General features: G+C 49.5%; 1 protein-coding gene across 2 annotated transcripts; it reads left to right on the top strand.

Annotated features, from left to right (window-relative positions):
- The first annotated feature begins 532 nt into the window (after positions 1-532).
- On the top strand, positions 533-15,576 carry HTR3A (5-hydroxytryptamine receptor 3A). 2 transcript variants are annotated; one of them, XM_032285483.1, is made up of 9 exons: positions 533-882; positions 3,227-3,393; positions 5,251-5,295; positions 7,224-7,333; positions 8,827-8,996; positions 11,574-11,734; positions 12,033-12,243; positions 12,340-12,561; positions 14,723-15,576. In XM_032285483.1, exons 1-9 carry the CDS (start codon positions 729-731, stop codon positions 15,019-15,021), a joined length of 1,539 nt encoding a protein of 512 aa, XP_032141374.1. In that variant the 5' UTR covers positions 533-728; the 3' UTR covers positions 15,022-15,576. The 2 variants fall into 2 exon arrangements, with proteins under 2 accessions (XP_032141374.1, XP_032141372.1); XM_032285481.1 differs by having other exon boundaries at positions 12,033-12,561.
- The last annotated feature ends 986 nt before the right edge of the window (positions 15,577-16,562 follow it).

The following is a 16,562-nucleotide window of genomic DNA, read 5'->3' as shown; positions in this document are numbered from 1 at the left end:
AGAGTGGCTGTCTCTGGGTTGTAAGCTTACAGATGATTTTAATTTTTCTTCATATTTTTCTACAAGGTACGTGTATTATTATTTTTACTATATGTATTTATTATGTACAGTAAGAATGCATAAAATAAATATGGATAGTAAAAGAATATTTTTATTATATATTTTATTTTTTAATATGTATTTTACTATTTAAATATGACTATTTAGATGAGGACAAAAGGGCAGACCTGTGGAGACCCCAGTTACCCTTCCTGTGACTGCAGAGATGCCCAGTCACCTGCTTGGTTATGTCACCCTGGCGAGTAAGAAAATGGCCCTCCTGCTCCTGTCTGACTCACCCTACCCTGCGCCAGTCCAGTGCCACCGAAACATACTTGCCAAGGGACATCAATGAAAGCAGAAGCCTGGTTAACCTCTCAGGGGTCCGGCTGCACTCTTGCCTCCCCAGCTCCTGCAGCCCCATGTCCCCACCCAAGTTACTCCTTGGGGAAACGTGGCCAACCCCCCCCCCCACCATGCATGGACTGAGCTCCCGCAGCATGACATCAGCTAGGGCCGGCTCCCCTCTCAGCGATCCCCTCCCCTTTCCTCCCGCCTGAAATGTGATCCAGCTGAAGGACTGATTGCAGGAAAACTTGGCGCCTCCCCAGTGTTGGTGGCCCTGGGAGTACAAGGCTGCAGTCTCAGAAAGTGTGGGCAGTGGCTGCAAGAGGCAGGCTGGCTGGGACATGAGGTTGGCAGAGGGCAGGCAGGCTGGCCCTTGGCGGGCCTCGCCCTGGGCACTCGGAGGCACTCCCATGCGTGGGAAGCTCGCTATGCTGCTGTGGGTCCAGCAGGCGCTGCTCGCCTTGCTCCTCCCCACGTTCCTGGCACAGGGAGAAGGTAAGCGGGCTTCAGAAAGCGGCAGGACTTGGCTGATCATCTGCGGAGGTGGGGCCAGGGGGGGATGCTTCAATCCTCGGAGGGCTGCAGAGAGGAGGGTGGGGAAAGGTGTGGCTGCAGGAAAGTCAGCTATCTTACCACCTAGGAGCATGACAGCATTTGAGGTATCTTGGTGGTCAAGCTAGAGAGAGTTGGGAATGTTGGGTCCCGCCGGGGCGGGGCAAGAGTAGAGCTTGCAAAGAGGGGAGCAGAGAAGTAGCCTGGTGTCTCAGAAATACAAAGACAGGCACCAGGAGGGGGCTTCTCTCCTCTTTGCCCTTTCCCTAAACTCTTTGAATGAAAGCTGCAAGAGACCTTAGAACTCATTTTGTCCACCCCTTCCTGTTATAAACGGGACTTCTGTGGCCCAGAGAGGCAGGGCAGGTAGTTCATTCAAAGTTACACAGCTTGTTAGCAGCAGAGTGGGGACTGGAACCAGTCTAGTCATCTTTCCTCAAATTCACTGATTTTGTTGTACGGGCTTATTCTCTGGGTCTGAGGTTCCCCAAGTTCCTTTCCAGGACTAAACTCCACTAACACCCAACTTCTCTCTACATTCCCTACGCCTGTCCTTTCCTGACTCCCTTGAATGCAGGTTGTTTTAGTCACAAACGGACCTGCTTCCTTTTGCTGCAGACCACATTCATTGCCCTTTGGGAGGTTTCCTTCCCTACAGAGCCAGGGTGGAGCACACTGGGGCACAGTTAGAAAGATGCCATCCAGGGGTTGGACAGATGCGAAGGGCTCTGGGCAAGTTGTCCTTCCTCCCAGGAGCAGTCATTTGGGGATGCTCCGTGAGTTAAGCAAACACAAGCTGTAGGCGATGACTGTGGTCAGGGGCTTCCTTGACCAAGAAGAAACTGTCCTTCTTTTGCCTTGAGCCTGCTGGGATGAGTTCAGTGCTCTCCAAGCTGGTCAGGATCCCAGTCAATAGGAGCCAGGCGGTTGCTGGTGTAGTGAAGGCACACACAGGCCTGAGTTTGAACTCGGTTCTTCCGCTTGCAGGGCACGGTGCCCACCTTTCTGGGGCTTGGGAATTCTTGTCTGCAAATAGCCACTCTGACGGGCTGTTCTAAAGTTAAACGAAGAATATGTTCATTCATGTTATTCTGAAGGAGACACTTAAAAAATAGGTTTTGTTGTTGTTTGTTTTGCGTTCTCTCTCTGTTCTTCTCTGTCCTTCTGAAGGAAGCCAACAGCTTATCACGGACAGCAGGGTGAGAGGAGGGGAACCTGTCGGGTTGATTTGCTGTACAGGTCACACACAAGATGAGAGAAGACCTGGTCTTGTTTGGCAAAAGCCAGGCCTGCTGGCACCTGCTCGGTGAAAGACCCTGGCTCCCCTGCCCACCCCATCTCCCCTTTGCTGCCCGAGCGCTGGCCCTCTAGGTTGTACTTCCTTCGTCATCCCGCGCCTTTTCACTTGCATATGTCAGGCCACTCTTCTGGAAGCGCTCCTACTGCTTCCAGAGCAAAAACAGCTGCACACGAAATCTTCATAGCCCAGGAGTTGGGCTGTCTTATCGCTGGTTTGTCCCCATAGGCCCCCTGCTCCAGAAATGGTTAGGTCTCTCCTCACTCTCTCCACACCTTGCCGTGATCATCTTTCTAAGTCCATCAAGTTTGCCCATACAGCAACCCTAGGAGGTGGACCCGGTCAGCCCTCCGCCCATAGCTTGTGTGTGCCTGGGGCAGGGTGTGGGCATCCTCTTAGGGTGGCTTTTGCAGGATGTAGAGGAAATGTCAGTTTTTACTGGATGCCCGAACTTCCTTCTTTATCAGTTTCAGGCTCAAGAAGAAGAGGGTGTATGCAGATGCTGAGGTTTGACCTCAGCCTAGGAAAGCCCTGATGTGGACCCTTGGGCTAAGAAATTGTGCACTTGGGGTCACACTTTCTTGCAACCCTCTCTCTTTTAGTAACACACCCTGACAGCCAGCTTCCCTGTTGCTCCCCAGAGCCCCTCGCTTAGGCCCCATGGGCCCACCTGCTCTCCACTTTTCTTAGCCCTCAGCCTGCTTTGAACTTCAGCTGTCTCGCGCCGCCTGCTTTTCCAAGCTAGATTCATGCTTTGCTGTCAATTAATGCATAGGTCCTTTCTACAAGGTAATCCATTCGAATTGTGGTAGGAATCTCTGCAGACGAAATGCTCCAGTGGTGAGAATGTCAGTCTCTGGGGATATCTGAGAATTTTGTGAGGTGGACATGGTGAGGACACATCTCTTTTAAGAGCTTATAAACCAAGGCAAGAGAACTGGGGGAAGACTCGAGGGTCTGGTGTCTACTTTGAACTGTTCTTCTTCCCAGCCAGGAGGAGTGGGGGCCTCCAGGGCCGAAACACCACCAAGCCTGCTCTGCTGAGGCTGTCAGATTACCTTCTGACCAATTACAAGAAGGGCGTGCGGCCTGTGAGGGACTGGAGGAAGCCAACCACCATATCCATTGATGTCATTGTCTATGCCATCCTCAACGTGGTGAGGCTCGTGCTACACACAGGCAGACCTTTGGGGGTGGGAGGAGGTCATGTGAGACAAGTCACTCCCTAGGCAGCTCGGGGGCATTCAAGAACCCACAGGACCTATGGTCTGGCACCACAACCGAGGATGGATTGCAGCCCCATCTGCACAGCTGTCCAACCCAGAAACCTGGGGTCACCATGTGGCTGCTGCTCCCACACCTGTACAGTGAGGGAGTCACTTCCCATATGTGATTCTTCATACCTTGCATAATGATAACCATCTCTCTATGTCAGCTGTAAGAGGATTAAGACTATCCCATGCATCTTTATGCCCGCAGTGCCTTACACACATCCCTGGTACATGGCAGGTGTCACTAAATGATCGTTGAAGAATGAGCCAACAGATCAATTATTCATCAATTCCTTCATCAGCTACCATAGTAGGCTGGGGTGCACTGCTCAGAAGAGGGGGTCAGACATCGTGCAGAGATAAACAAGAAGGCAACTGCAGGCATACAGTGGCTCTGTGTCAGGGTCAGGTGGGCAGGACGCAACGTCCCATTCTCTACTACAGTCAGTGTACCCCCTTGATATGGGATGAAGTCATTGTGTTTAGAACATCTCTGCAAAGAAACACCATTAACTGGGTACTGTGGTGCTTTGGGAAGTAAAACTGGGAATTGATTGGGGGAGAAGGGAGAGTGATGAGTTTTGTGATATATGTGGTTTTGTACCTATTAATTTCATACCAAGGCAGGCCATTTATATATATGTGTGTGTGTATCATAAAATATTTTACTTATATAATTTAAAACTATATATGATCTTATACTATATGACAATATAGAGATATAGATAATAGAAGGTACATATATACTTTTGATTATGTTAAATATATAATATATGATATATATAATAGAAAATAATAGCAGATATACATAATATGTGTGTTTATATATATATATATATATACACACACATGCAGAAATATATATATATAAAATACGTATATTTTGTTTGTTTGTTTTTGAGACAGAGTCTCACTCCATTGCCCAGGCTGGAGTTGGAGTACAGTGATACAATCTTGGCTCACTGCAACCTCTGCCCCCCAAGTTCAAGCAATTCTTAGGTCTCAACCGGCCAAGTAGCTGGGACTACAGGCACACGCCAGCCCGCCTGACTAATTTTTGTATTTTTAGTAGAGATGGGGTTTTGTAATGTTGGCCAGGTGGATCTCGAACACCTGGCCTCAAGCCATTCATCTGCCTCAGCCTCCCAAATTGCTGGGGTTACAGACGTAAGATATTGCTCCAAGCATTATATGTATATTTGAAGTTGAAACATAAATCACTGTTGTCAGGGCATGGTGGCTCACGCCTATAATTCCAGCACTTTAAGAGGCCAAGGTGGGCAGACTACTTGAGGCCAGGAGTTCAAGACCAGCCTGGCCAACATAGCAAAACTGCATCTCTACTAAAATGCAAAACTTAGTAGGCCATGGTGGCAGGTGCCTGTAGCTCCAGCTACTCGGGAGGCTGAATATGAGACTCGCTGGAACCTGGGAGGCAGAGGTTGCAGTGAGCCGAGATCATGCCACTGCACTCGAGCCTGGGCAACAGAGCAAGCAAGACTGTCTCAAAAAGAAAAATAAATCATTGTTATTTCTTCCTGGGTGTACCCTAGCGAAGGACTAACTTTTCCTGTGTGACCAGGGAGTGCCAGTCTATCTACTTCTCTCACCCTAGCCCCTGCTCTTCACTCTCACTTTCCAAAGCAATAGGAGCACAGGGAAGCCTCTCCTTGTGGGGCTGGCCTGTGTGGGTGGCCCTCCAGTCTACAGGGTAACTTATTCAAGCTTCCTTTCCTTTCTTAGGATGAGAAGAATCAGGTGCTGACCACCTACATCTGGTACAGGCAGGTGAGGAGACCTGTGCCTCCCCATCCCCGTTCCTTGGGATAGGGACCCCTCCTCCCAGGAAGGAGTCTCAGCGGCCTTGGCCTTGGCCTTGGCCTTGGTGAGGGAAGGTGAGGGGAGAGGCTCAGAGGCACCCTCAGCCTGAGATCCAGGAGTGTGAAATCTCATCTCAGGTCTGAGAGCGGAAGGAGGCTTAAAGTTGGTGGAGGAGAAACCCTCCAAACCCCCTCTGGCTTCTGAAGTTCTTCAAAGCACCCCAAACTATGGCTTGTCCAGCCTCTGTTGAAGGGAGCTCTTAACTCTCAGCCAGCTCTATTTGCTAGACTGTTCTGCCTTCGTTCTTTCCTAGCCAAATTGGACAGCAACCAAATTGGGTGATTGAAACAGGATGGTTTGTTCCATCCACTTAGTCCCCACATCCTCAGCTGTTTCCCTACTCTTTGAGCTTCTGATGGGCCTGGGTCGGCCCCTGTGTATGGATGTGGCTGCAGCTTGGCAGGAATCCTGGCTTCAAGCTGGGGTGGGGGAGGAAAAGAGTCGGGGCCACTATCCAGGGGTCCGGCTCTGGACGCCCCTGGGTTGTTGGGGAGAAATCAGAGCAGAGGGGAAACTGAAGTGGCTGAGTGCACAGAGGCAGGAGCATGAGGACAGCTCACAGAGGTCACAGCCAAGAGGCTCCAGGGACACAGTGGGCATAAGTGGGTCTCTGTTATCCCTCCCCATGGCTCATGGCACATCCATCACCACCACCAGTCATGGGACAGGGCGTGGGGTGGAGGAAGAGGCTAGAATGCTGATCCCTGAGGTACTTCTCCACCCCTGCCTCACAGAGGGATCCCTTACTGCAGCACACAAAGGGAAGGGACCCAAACAAGCACAGGCAGCCTGGAGCTCCTTTGTGGGGACGTCCAGCCAAGCTCCCACCTCTGCAGCTCTAGGGCCACTTGTCTGCCCCAGTTGCTTGCATCGGCAGTGAGGGAATGGCAGTCTACAGGTACCAGCAACGGTGCAAAGAGACTGGAGTTAGAGACACAAGCTAGACTGAGGCTCTGCCCATCATGAGCCTACAGACAAGACACAGGTACTGACAACTGAAATGCAACAAGACAGTCACTCCAATGGGGCAAGGACAAGCTGCTAACTATGGGAGCACAGAGGAGGCACATGCCACCCAACCTGGGGTGCGGGGGTCATGGGCGGTGTCCTGGAGAAGGGATCAGACAGATGCCTTGGCTCAGTCCAGAAGGATGAGAAAAATATCCCTTGGTAAAGAAGACTGGGGAGAGGGAGCAGGGTAGGCAGAGACGTGGAGGCTCCAACAGTGTTTCATTGCATACAGCTGCAGTGTAGAAGTCACAGACAGGCATGGCCAAAACACAAGGCTAGAGAGATAGCGGAGACCAGATTATATCAGCCTGTTGGCTGTGAAGTTCAACTTTATCCTAAAGGCAATGGGACATCCCTCAAGGATTTTAAGCAAGGGAGTGACACGATCAAATTTACATTTTAGACTGGCCCTCCTGGCACGAAAATGGAGAATACATTAATCAAAACTTAACAACAGCCATCTCCACCCTGTGAAGCAGATGTTACCATCTCCATATAAATATGTTGAGACCAAGATCCAAGAAGTTATTTGTTTGAAATTCTCAGCTGGCAGAGGGGGGACTCACGGCATTGGAAATGACTGACTTCCTTCCCGGACCAAGGCTGCATCTGTCTGAGTTGTTATGTGTGTAGGCAGAGTGTGAATGAAGAGGTCAGGGGACTCTCAGTTACTGCTGAGGGATTTGGGTGCCACTGACACCCACTTTTCCCAGGAAGATGCCCACCTGTTGCCTGGGAACTGAGGGTGAAGTCTGCCTGAGTTGCAGGCGACTCTCACTGGAGATGGAGGGGGCTGCCCGTGACCATCCCTGCTCCTCCCCTAGTACTGGACTGATGAGTTTCTCCAGTGGAACCCTGAGGACTTTGACAATATCACCAAGTTGTCCATCCCCACGGAGAGCATCTGGGTCCCAGACATTCTCATCAATGAGTTGTGAGTACCGTCATCAGTTGTGGGGTGGTTGGGTGGCTTAGGGGCTGGAGAAGCCTGGGGACAGGGAGACAAGGTTGCCACTGTTGCAACCGAGATGTCCCTCCAAGAATTGCAGACTGTAGATAAAACTGGTGTGAGTCCAGATTCCTTTGCCTTCCCCCCACCTTTTTCTGTTGTTTTCTTTTTGAAAACTCCTCCTTTTCTGTGCTTGATACTGACATTTCGTACTTCTTAGTCCAAGGGTCCCTGCCATGGGGAAAGAAACCAGTGAATGAATTCACACTGAGTTATAATAGCCTAATGGGACAGCTGCACTTTTAAAGGAGACAGTAAATGTTTCCCCAGAAATGGAGCACTGATAGTGGCTGCTGCTTCTGGCCCCAAAGGAGCGTGGAAGACATGCTTAGACCTCCCAAGTCACACATGTACACGCAGGCCATAGATTGCTCCTCTAATGTGAAGTGGGTCCCACCAGACTTTATTCCCGGCAGCCAAACACAGTCGGTCCCACTTGGCCCCAGCCAACATTCCTTCTCCCCATCTGGCAGGGTCATTCAGGGCCCACCAACTGGACTTCAGAATTCAAGGGCAGGGAATATGGCTGGGGAGACAGACGGAAAAGGGAAGGTGACAGGTGGGATCGGCCATCCTCCACCCATACCCACAGCATTGTCCAACTCCAGGGGGTGCCACTGACATTTTTCCAAGGGAGGCAGTTGACCGTGACCACGCCCCATCCCTTGCATAGCTCAGGCTGGAGGGCTCTAGGAAATCCCAGTTTCTGCTGGATCTCCAGTTTCAATAGTGAAGTGGACTTAGTCTTGACATCTCATCCCTCATCCTGATCTCACAGAACGCTGAAGGCTTAGCACCCTGGGCTCAGCCCGCCCCCATGCCGTGGTGGTCACTCAGGAGGGCCTACCACTTCAAGATCAGCTACGAGAGTGGGACGAGGTTTTATGGGTCTTTTCTGGCTTTCCCCAATTCCTATCCATTTCTCTAGCTCCTTTTCCTCCAGAAATGATTGTCCTCATTTCAAAGGACTTCTAGGGGTGGGAAGCAAAGAGAAGCCCAGAGTCAGGATGGGACAAGACACAGATCCTGTTCTTTCACCAAGCCTGCCTTGTCCCACAGGGCTGACAATCCTGGGAGCCAAGCTTTGCCCAGCCTGGGGCAGTGACGGGTAGGGGCTGCTGGGCATGCTCCTTACTGTCCCTGGCTTTTGGGCCCATGGGTTTTCCTCCCTGCCTTGTGTGGCCAGGAGCCAGGGGAATACAGGAGAAATGCCCATTACTGCTTAAAAAATAGCCTTGACAACAGCAAGTCAGGAAGCTAGGAAGGTTGGAAAAACCAGGGCCAGACAAAACATTCAGGTTGTCATGCTGTCTAGACACCTCCCACTTCGTTCACTGCCCAGTTGTTCCAAGATCTTCAGACTCCCAGGGCTTGCCCTGCCTCTTGAGCTCCCAAACTGACCCCTTTTCCCCGGCCAGCGTGGACGTGGGGAAGTCTCCAAATATCCCGTACGTATATATTCAGCATCAAGGCGAAGTTCAGAACTACAAGCCCCTCCAGGTAGTGACTGCCTGTAGCCTCGACATCTACAACTTCCCCTTTGACGTCCAGAACTGCTCGCTGACCTTCACCAGCTGGCTGCACACCAGTGAGTATGTGGGCTTTGCCGGGGCAGGGGTGGAGGTTGGAGCACCCCAGGGACACCTGAGCTAGGAGTGCTTCCCAGGGTGCCTTCTTGCATATCCAGCCTGTTCACCACTTATTTTCTTGATGTCCTGGGCCTCTGCGTCCTCATCCTCTGCATGAGGTGAATCTGTTGCTCTTGCTGCCCCTCTGTTGCTGTGAGGATTCAATGAGAGTGTGAACTGACTGCAAGATGCTCAGTAAGGGACAACTTTTTCCAATATCTCCAACAGGATCTGGCACTAAGCATCTCTCAGATCCATTTATTTCCCTTCACCTCCATGCAAGCCACCCTCGTCCTCTGCCTAGGTTTCTGCTTTAGCCTCCTACCTGATTTCTCTATGCATTTGTGTCCCCCTTCATTTGTGATTTCACAGCAGCCAGTGAGATTTTAGCAAGATGCAAATCTGACCGTGTAACTTAAAACCCCTTGATGGCATATCCTGGAACACAATCCACCCTCTTGAGCTGACTCTGCCACAGCCTGCTGCTCCAGGCTCATCTGCTCCCCGGAGCTCTGCTCCTGCCCAGCTGCTTTCCTTTCTAGCCCCAAACTCTCATATTCTTTCCCTTTATCACATGTTGTTTCCTCTCCTAGGCTACCTGGCCTTTTCCTCCCTCTCCCATCCTGCCCCACACCTGCTCCTCCCAACCACACCTAGCCTGGCCAACCCTCTACTCACCCTTCTGATGGCAGAATAAGTATAAGCGCCTCATTTTCCCCTCTCATCCCCTGGACTGGGCCATCCTTGTTGCCCAAATTATAGCATCCTGGTCTCCTCCCACCTCTATGACCCTTGTAAGTATTTGTTCAATGCGTACTTCCCTCCTAGATATAAACTTAGAAAGGAGTGGGCGCAGTGGCTCACAAATGTAGTCCCAGTCCTTTGGGAGGCCAAGGAAGGAGGATTGCTTCAGCCCAGGAGTTTGAGGCCAGTCTTGGCAACATAGTGAGACCCTATAAAAATAAAAAGTTCACGCCTATAATCCCAGCACTTTGGGAGGCCGAGGCGGGCAGATCATGAGGTCAGGAGATCGAGACCATCCTGGCCATGGTGAAACTCTGTCTCTACTAAAATACAAAAAATTAGCCAGGTGTGGTGGTGCTCACCTGTAGTCTCAGCTGCTCAGGAGGCTGAGGCAGGGGAATCGCTTGAATCTGGGAGACAGAGGTTGCAGTGAGCTAAGATCGTGCCACTGCACTCCAGCCTGGCAAAAGGGCAAGACTCCATCTCAAGAAAAAGAAAAAAAAAAGAAAAAGTAAAAGAAAGAAAAATAAAAAGTAAAAAAACTTAGAAAGGGCAGGCATATGATTTCTTGCCCATCTTTAGATCCCCAGCACAGGGCCTGGCACAGAGGAAGGTGCCCAGCAAGTGTTACCGAGCGGATGAATGCTAGCTAAGGGCTCAGTAGATGGCTAGTGAAGTGCACACCACCCTGCTGCAAGAAGGCATCCCCCACTTCTCTTCTGATGTATTCATTACCCTAAACTTAAGTTATGACAGTGATGCATGACTGTCTTGACCAAAACCAGAACTACAGATAAGGCTAACGTTTCCTTTGACTTCTACCCTCAATCCCAAACTTCAGCAAGAGTTAACCACTTTTACCGGTAGAAACTTCATCTAGCACAATATATTTTTCCAGATCCTTCTCTACACATTTACATGCACACATACATGTGTGCATATATACGCACACACATGCACATCTATGGAAAGCACGTGGAAATTGCTTTATGTGTTCTTATTTTACATAAACATATCAGTGTATATTATTATATGCTACTACTTGATTCTTTTTACTCAACAATAGACCTTGGATATTTTTTTAAGTTCATGCATATTTAGGTCTTCCTTAAAAATTCTAGCTGCTATAAAATAGCTCATGATTTTGGAAGGCAGCTGTGCTCACCACTACCACCAATGCAAGCATCTAATGATTTTGGTCGCATCCAGCTTTTTAAGCATTTTCCCGATTGATGGATATTTCAATATTTTCTAATATTTTGCTACAATGGATACTCCTGTCCTTCCTGGTGTATATGCCTCTGCTGCAGATACTGAAAAGTGGAATGGCAATCTATTAAGTGAGGATTTTGCTTATTTTCCTAATTCACTTTGAAAGACAGGCAGTTCCATCAAGGCAAAGGTGAAGAATGTTGACTTTTGTTCATTTTCGCAATGAGTAATTCTAACAGGGAAACTTAGAAAGGTGTTTGGAAGGGGTGTGTGTGTATGTGTGTGTTTGTGTGTGCGTGTGAAGAGAGAGAGCTTTCTAATGAATGGTTTGCGTGGTTCTTTGCACCATGTGTTTTCACTTAAGACTTCATCTGCCCTCAGTGAGGCCCTGTGAAATAGGTATAATGAGTACCTTATTTCATAGCTGAGGACACCGAGGCTGAAGGTGATATGCTGAGGCTGAGGCTGGGCCATCAGATATCAGCTCCCCTTGGTTGCTGCCCACCTGTGTCCCGTCATCACACGGTCTGGCAGGCTCTGGGCACTAAATTCCAAAGCTGGCTTGCTTTATTCTCTCTCAGTCCAGGACATCAACATCTCTTTGTGGCGCTCTCCAGAAAAGGTGAAATTCGACAAGAGTGTCTTCATGAACCAGGGAGAGTGGGAGTTGCTGGGTGTGCTGCCCTACTTTCGGGAGTTCAGCATGGAAAGCAGTCACTGCTATGCAGAAATGAAGTTCTACGTGAGTGGGAGTGGATGGTAGACCTTCACACCCAGGTAGACTTAAGGAAGCTTGTAGCCCTTTTCTAACCCCAGGGTTGCACACATCTGGAACTTCAGCGAAGTAGATAGGGAAACTCCACGGAATCTCCCTTACTTATTCTAAACAGCCACAGCCTGGATTGAGAGGCAGGGTATTGCTTTCTTCTCTGAGCAATCCAGGTTGGAAGCCCCATAAAGCAAGGGGATCTGAGCTTGTGGGCTTGTTCTGCAGAGCCTGTCTGCCCCAGGCTTCCCAAAAACTCCTCTCCTGGTCCCAGGTGGTCATCCGCCGGCGGCCCCTTTTCTATGTGGTTGGCCTGCTGTTGCCCAGCATCTTCCTCATGGTTATGGACATCGTGGGCTTCTACCTGCCCCCCAACAGTGGCGAGAGGGTCTCCTTCAAGATCACACTGCTCCTGGGCTATTCGGTCTTCCTGATCATCGTTTCTGACACGCTCCCGGCCACTGCCATCGGCACTCCTCTCATTGGTAAGTCCTCTCCTGGCAGCAGAGCTCAGTCTGGGGAGAAATTGGCCCCCTCCCACCTCCTGTGTGTGTCTCTTGTCTCTGCCCTGGGCTGCACAGGTGTCTACTTTGTGGTGTGCATGGCTCTGCTGGTAATAAGTTTGGCCGAGACCATCTTCATCATGAGGCTGGTGCACAAGCAAGATCTTCAGCAGCCTGTGCCTGCCTGGCTGCGTCACCTGGTTCTGGAGAGAATCGCCTGGCTACTTTGTCTGCGGGAGCAGTCGACTTCCCATAGGTCCCCAGCCACCTCCCAAGCCACCAAGACTGCTGACTGCTCAGGTGAGAAATAGAAGGGAAGAGTCCACACAGAGGGGCCGCTTCTGGCCTGGACGTCATGGAAAGTCTCTGGAGGGTGTGGCCTGCTAAGGAGGTGCTGTACTGCACATGGCACCCCATGCCCTGCCTTATTGAGAGGGGGCAGCCTTATTAAGAGGCGGCAGCCTTCAGCCAAAAGTGTCAGTCCAGACCCTTCCTTCATTTACATAACCTCACCTTGGGTGTGGACAAAGAGGGTAAGAGTCCCAGAGGCTGAGCATGTCAGGAGATGAGTCCTCTGGGCTGAGTGGCCTCTCTAGAGGATGGACCCACAAGTGAGGTCAAATGGATGCCCCTTAGACAATTATTGGTCTCCTTGTCTCACACGGTTAAATACTGCTACTGGGATTTTGAAAACTCTTATTCTAAACAGCTGGAAGCAGGACATGGTGGCTCATCCCTACAATCCCGGCACTTTCGGAGGCTAAGGTTGGAGGATCACTTGAGCCCAGGAGTTCAAGACCAGCCTGGCCAACATAGTGAGACCTCATCTCTACTAAATTTTGTTAAAAAGTTAGCTGGGCATGGTGGTACACTCCTGTGGTCCTAGCTACTTCAGGAGGCTGGAGTGGATCACTTGAGCCCAGGAGGTCGAGACTGCAGGGAGCTGTGATCGCATCACCGCACCCCACCTGGGAGACAGAGTAAGACCCTGTCTCAAAAACAAAAATTAAAACAACAAATACCTGTTTGTTGTTTAACACAGGTTCCTTAGAATTTTAAACATCTATGAGGCAGAGAGACATTTAATGTGGAGTTCATGCCTCCTAAGGAATTGTTATGGCTATGATTTGTTGTTGTTGGTGGTGGTTAGTTTGTTGGTTAATTCACTGAACATTTTGTGCCAGCCGTGTGCAAAGCACTTTGTCTACATGATCACACGTAATACTCATGACAATCCAAGAGGATTCTCATCCTCATTTTTCAAATAAGAAAGCAGGGGTATAGAGAAGTTAGCTTGTCCTAAATCATGGAGCCAGGAACTGGTTGAACCCAGGTCCATCTCACTCTAAGTTTCTGTTTTTAACTACTCCTCTCCACTCCTCTCCCCTTTGTTCTTCCTCCTGGCTAGGGCCAGCCCTTTTACATGAGATTTTTGTAAGAACATCTCATCAAGTTCTAGTGAACTAGTCTGCCAGCCTAATGCCTGATTTCCCTTGGTGAAGGAAGCCACATCTGCAGGTGTATTTCCTGGTCTAGGACCTGAAATCATGAATGAGGGCAGTGCCTTCCAGCCTGCTGCTCCCCCTCAAGAGTCCAGATACCTGGGCCTTGGTGGTCTCACCATTAAACGATCCTCCAAGTATGTGACCACAGGCTAGTCACCTAACCTCTCTCAGCTTCAACACCACCATATAAAAAATGCGAATAGTCGGCGAGGTGCAGTGGCTCATGCCTCTAATCCCAGCGAGTGGCCAAGATTGAGCCACTGCCTTCCAGCCTGGGTGACAGAGCAAGACTCAGTCTCAAACTAAAAAAAAAAGGAAATAGTAATAATTTCTACTGTGCCTCTCTTTTGAGGCCTAAATTATGAGATTGTTGAGGAAAGCTCACAGGTTGGAAAGCAATGTACAGGAAGGATATTTCGTGATATTAGTGATCTGGAAGGGGGTGGAGGATGTGCCTAAGGAGGGGTATAGGGAGACCCTCAGTCACACTGATTTTTTAATTTAAGTTGGATGGTGGTTTGCAGTTATGTAAGTTTATCTTTATACTTTTTATGCTTGAGGTTGTTCCTGGCCGGGTGCGGTGGCTCACGCCTGTAATCCCAGCAACGTGGGAGGCCAAGGTAGGCAGATCACTTGAGGTCAGGAGTTTGAGAGCAGCTTGGCCAACACAGTGAAACCCTGTCTCTACTGAAAAAAAAAAGAATTTGCCAGGTGTAGTGGCATGTGCCTGTAATCCCAGCTACTTGGGAGGCTGAGGCAGGACAACTGCTTGAACTGAGGAGGCAGAGGTTGCAGTAAACCAAGATAGCACCACTGCCTTCCAGCCTGGGCAACAGATTGAGTAAAAAGAAAAGTTATTTGTAGCAAAAACTTGCAGGCTATAGAAGCATAAGGGACGGTGTTCAGGTCACCACCCGGGGCCTCTCTCTCTTGCCAATGCTTTGCCCTTCTTCCAGCCATGGGAAACCACTGCAGCCACGTGGGAGGACCCCAGGACTTGGAGAAGAGCCCGCGGAACAGATGCGGCCCACCCCCACCACCTCGGGAGGCCTCACTGGCAGTATCTGGGCTGCTACAAGAGCTGTCCTCCATCCGGCACTTCCTGGAGAAGCGGGATGAGATCCGAGAGGTGGCCCGAGACTGGCTGCATGTGGGCTCCGTGCTGGACAAGCTGCTGTTCCGCATCTACCTGCTGGCAGTGCTGGCCTACAGCATCACCCTGGTTACGCTCTGGTCCATCTGGCAGTATGCTTGAGTGGGAACAGCTCAGTGGGGGAGCAGGTACGGGCCTGGTTAGGTAGGGACAAAGGATTTCTGCTTAGGCTTCTCAGGGCCCAGGGAATGCCAGGGACGTTTTTAAGACACAGGCACATTCCCATGCCGTTTCCTATGCCAATTCATCTCAGCAATCCCAAGCCAAGGTCGGAATCCTTCCCTCAAAAGCTGGGTGTTCAAGACACTTACACCCTTGCCCCACTCCCAGCTGCTCACCATGGCTTTAAAACATGCTCTCTTTGATCAGGAGAAACTCGGGCACTCCCTTCGTCCACTCTATTTGTGTATGTATCAAGCCATTTCCCCACTGACCGTTCCCTGAATAAGGGACCTTGGAATTCTGCTCATCTCCCACAACTTTGCTTTTAGGTTGAAGGCAAAAGCAACTCTCTACTACACAGGCCTGATAACACTGTACTAGGCTTCTTTAACCTCTAATGTCTCTATCTTCGCCTCACTTGTGACCACTTCCCTGAACACTCATCCCCCATCAGATGGTAGAAGTGGGAAGAATAAAATGCAGTGAAGCCCTAAACTCTCTTTTCAACCATTTATAAGCAGCTTTGGGAAGAGGTTGGATGGTTAGAAAAACAGATTTACAGTTAGTTGATCCCAGCACTTTGGGAGGCCAAGACAGGCAGATCACTGGAGGTCAGGAGTTTGAGACCAGCCTGGCCAACACTGTGAAACCCCATCTCTACCCCCCACAAAAAAATACAAAAATTATTCAGGCATGGTGGTGCATGCCTGTAATCCCAGCTACTCAGGAGGCTGAGGCAGGAGAATCACTGCACTCCATCCTGGGTGACAGAGTTAGACTCTGTATCAAAAAAAAAAAAAAAAAAAAAAAAAAAAGAGAGAGAGATTTACAGTTAGTGATAAAAAATGACTTAGGAAATTTTGTGTAATTTCAGTTGTTTAGTGCCTCCAGGCCCAGAAAACTGGGAGGTGACAAATAGGTTGAAAAGCATTTGCACAGGAAAGATAAACACCAACTTCGTGATATTATGATCTGGAAAATGAGTGGAGGATGAGACTAAGGAGGGTTGTACAGAGATTTCAGTCATATTGGTTTTTTAACTTAAATTAGATAGTGGGTTTGCAGTTATGTGAGTTACTCTTTATACTTTAAGTAGATGTTATGAAGAAGAAACACTAGGAGGTGGGATTTAAGGTATGAGGGTCAGGACCATGAACACTTAGCAATGGAGAGAAGAGAAGGGGAATCTTGGCTCTGCAACCCACGTGGAATGATGTTGGAAGGGTCCATACAACCCTGTTACCTGGGATCATGATCTCTCAGTGAAGGTGAGAGCAAGCTCTCTCCCTGCAACTGAATACTGCAACGGAACAGACATGGAAGCTTCAGCACCATGGTCAGCACCAGTTGGTTTGGTGTTCGGGAAACACCAAGAAAGCCAAGGCTTGGATTTCTTTTTTCTCTCTTCTTTTATTTTTTCTTCTCTCTTCTTTCTTCTTTCTTTCTTTCTTTCTTTCTTTCTTTCTTTCTTTCTTTCTTTC

This window comes from Sapajus apella, unplaced genomic scaffold (assembly GCF_009761245.1).
Source record: "Sapajus apella isolate SASKATOON/1434 unplaced genomic scaffold, GSC_monkey_1.0 scaffold16, whole genome shotgun sequence".
NCBI lineage: Eukaryota > Metazoa > Chordata > Mammalia > Primates > Cebidae > Sapajus > Sapajus apella.
Note: the sequence above shows the minus strand (reverse complement) of the source record. Positions and strands in the feature narration are given on the sequence as shown.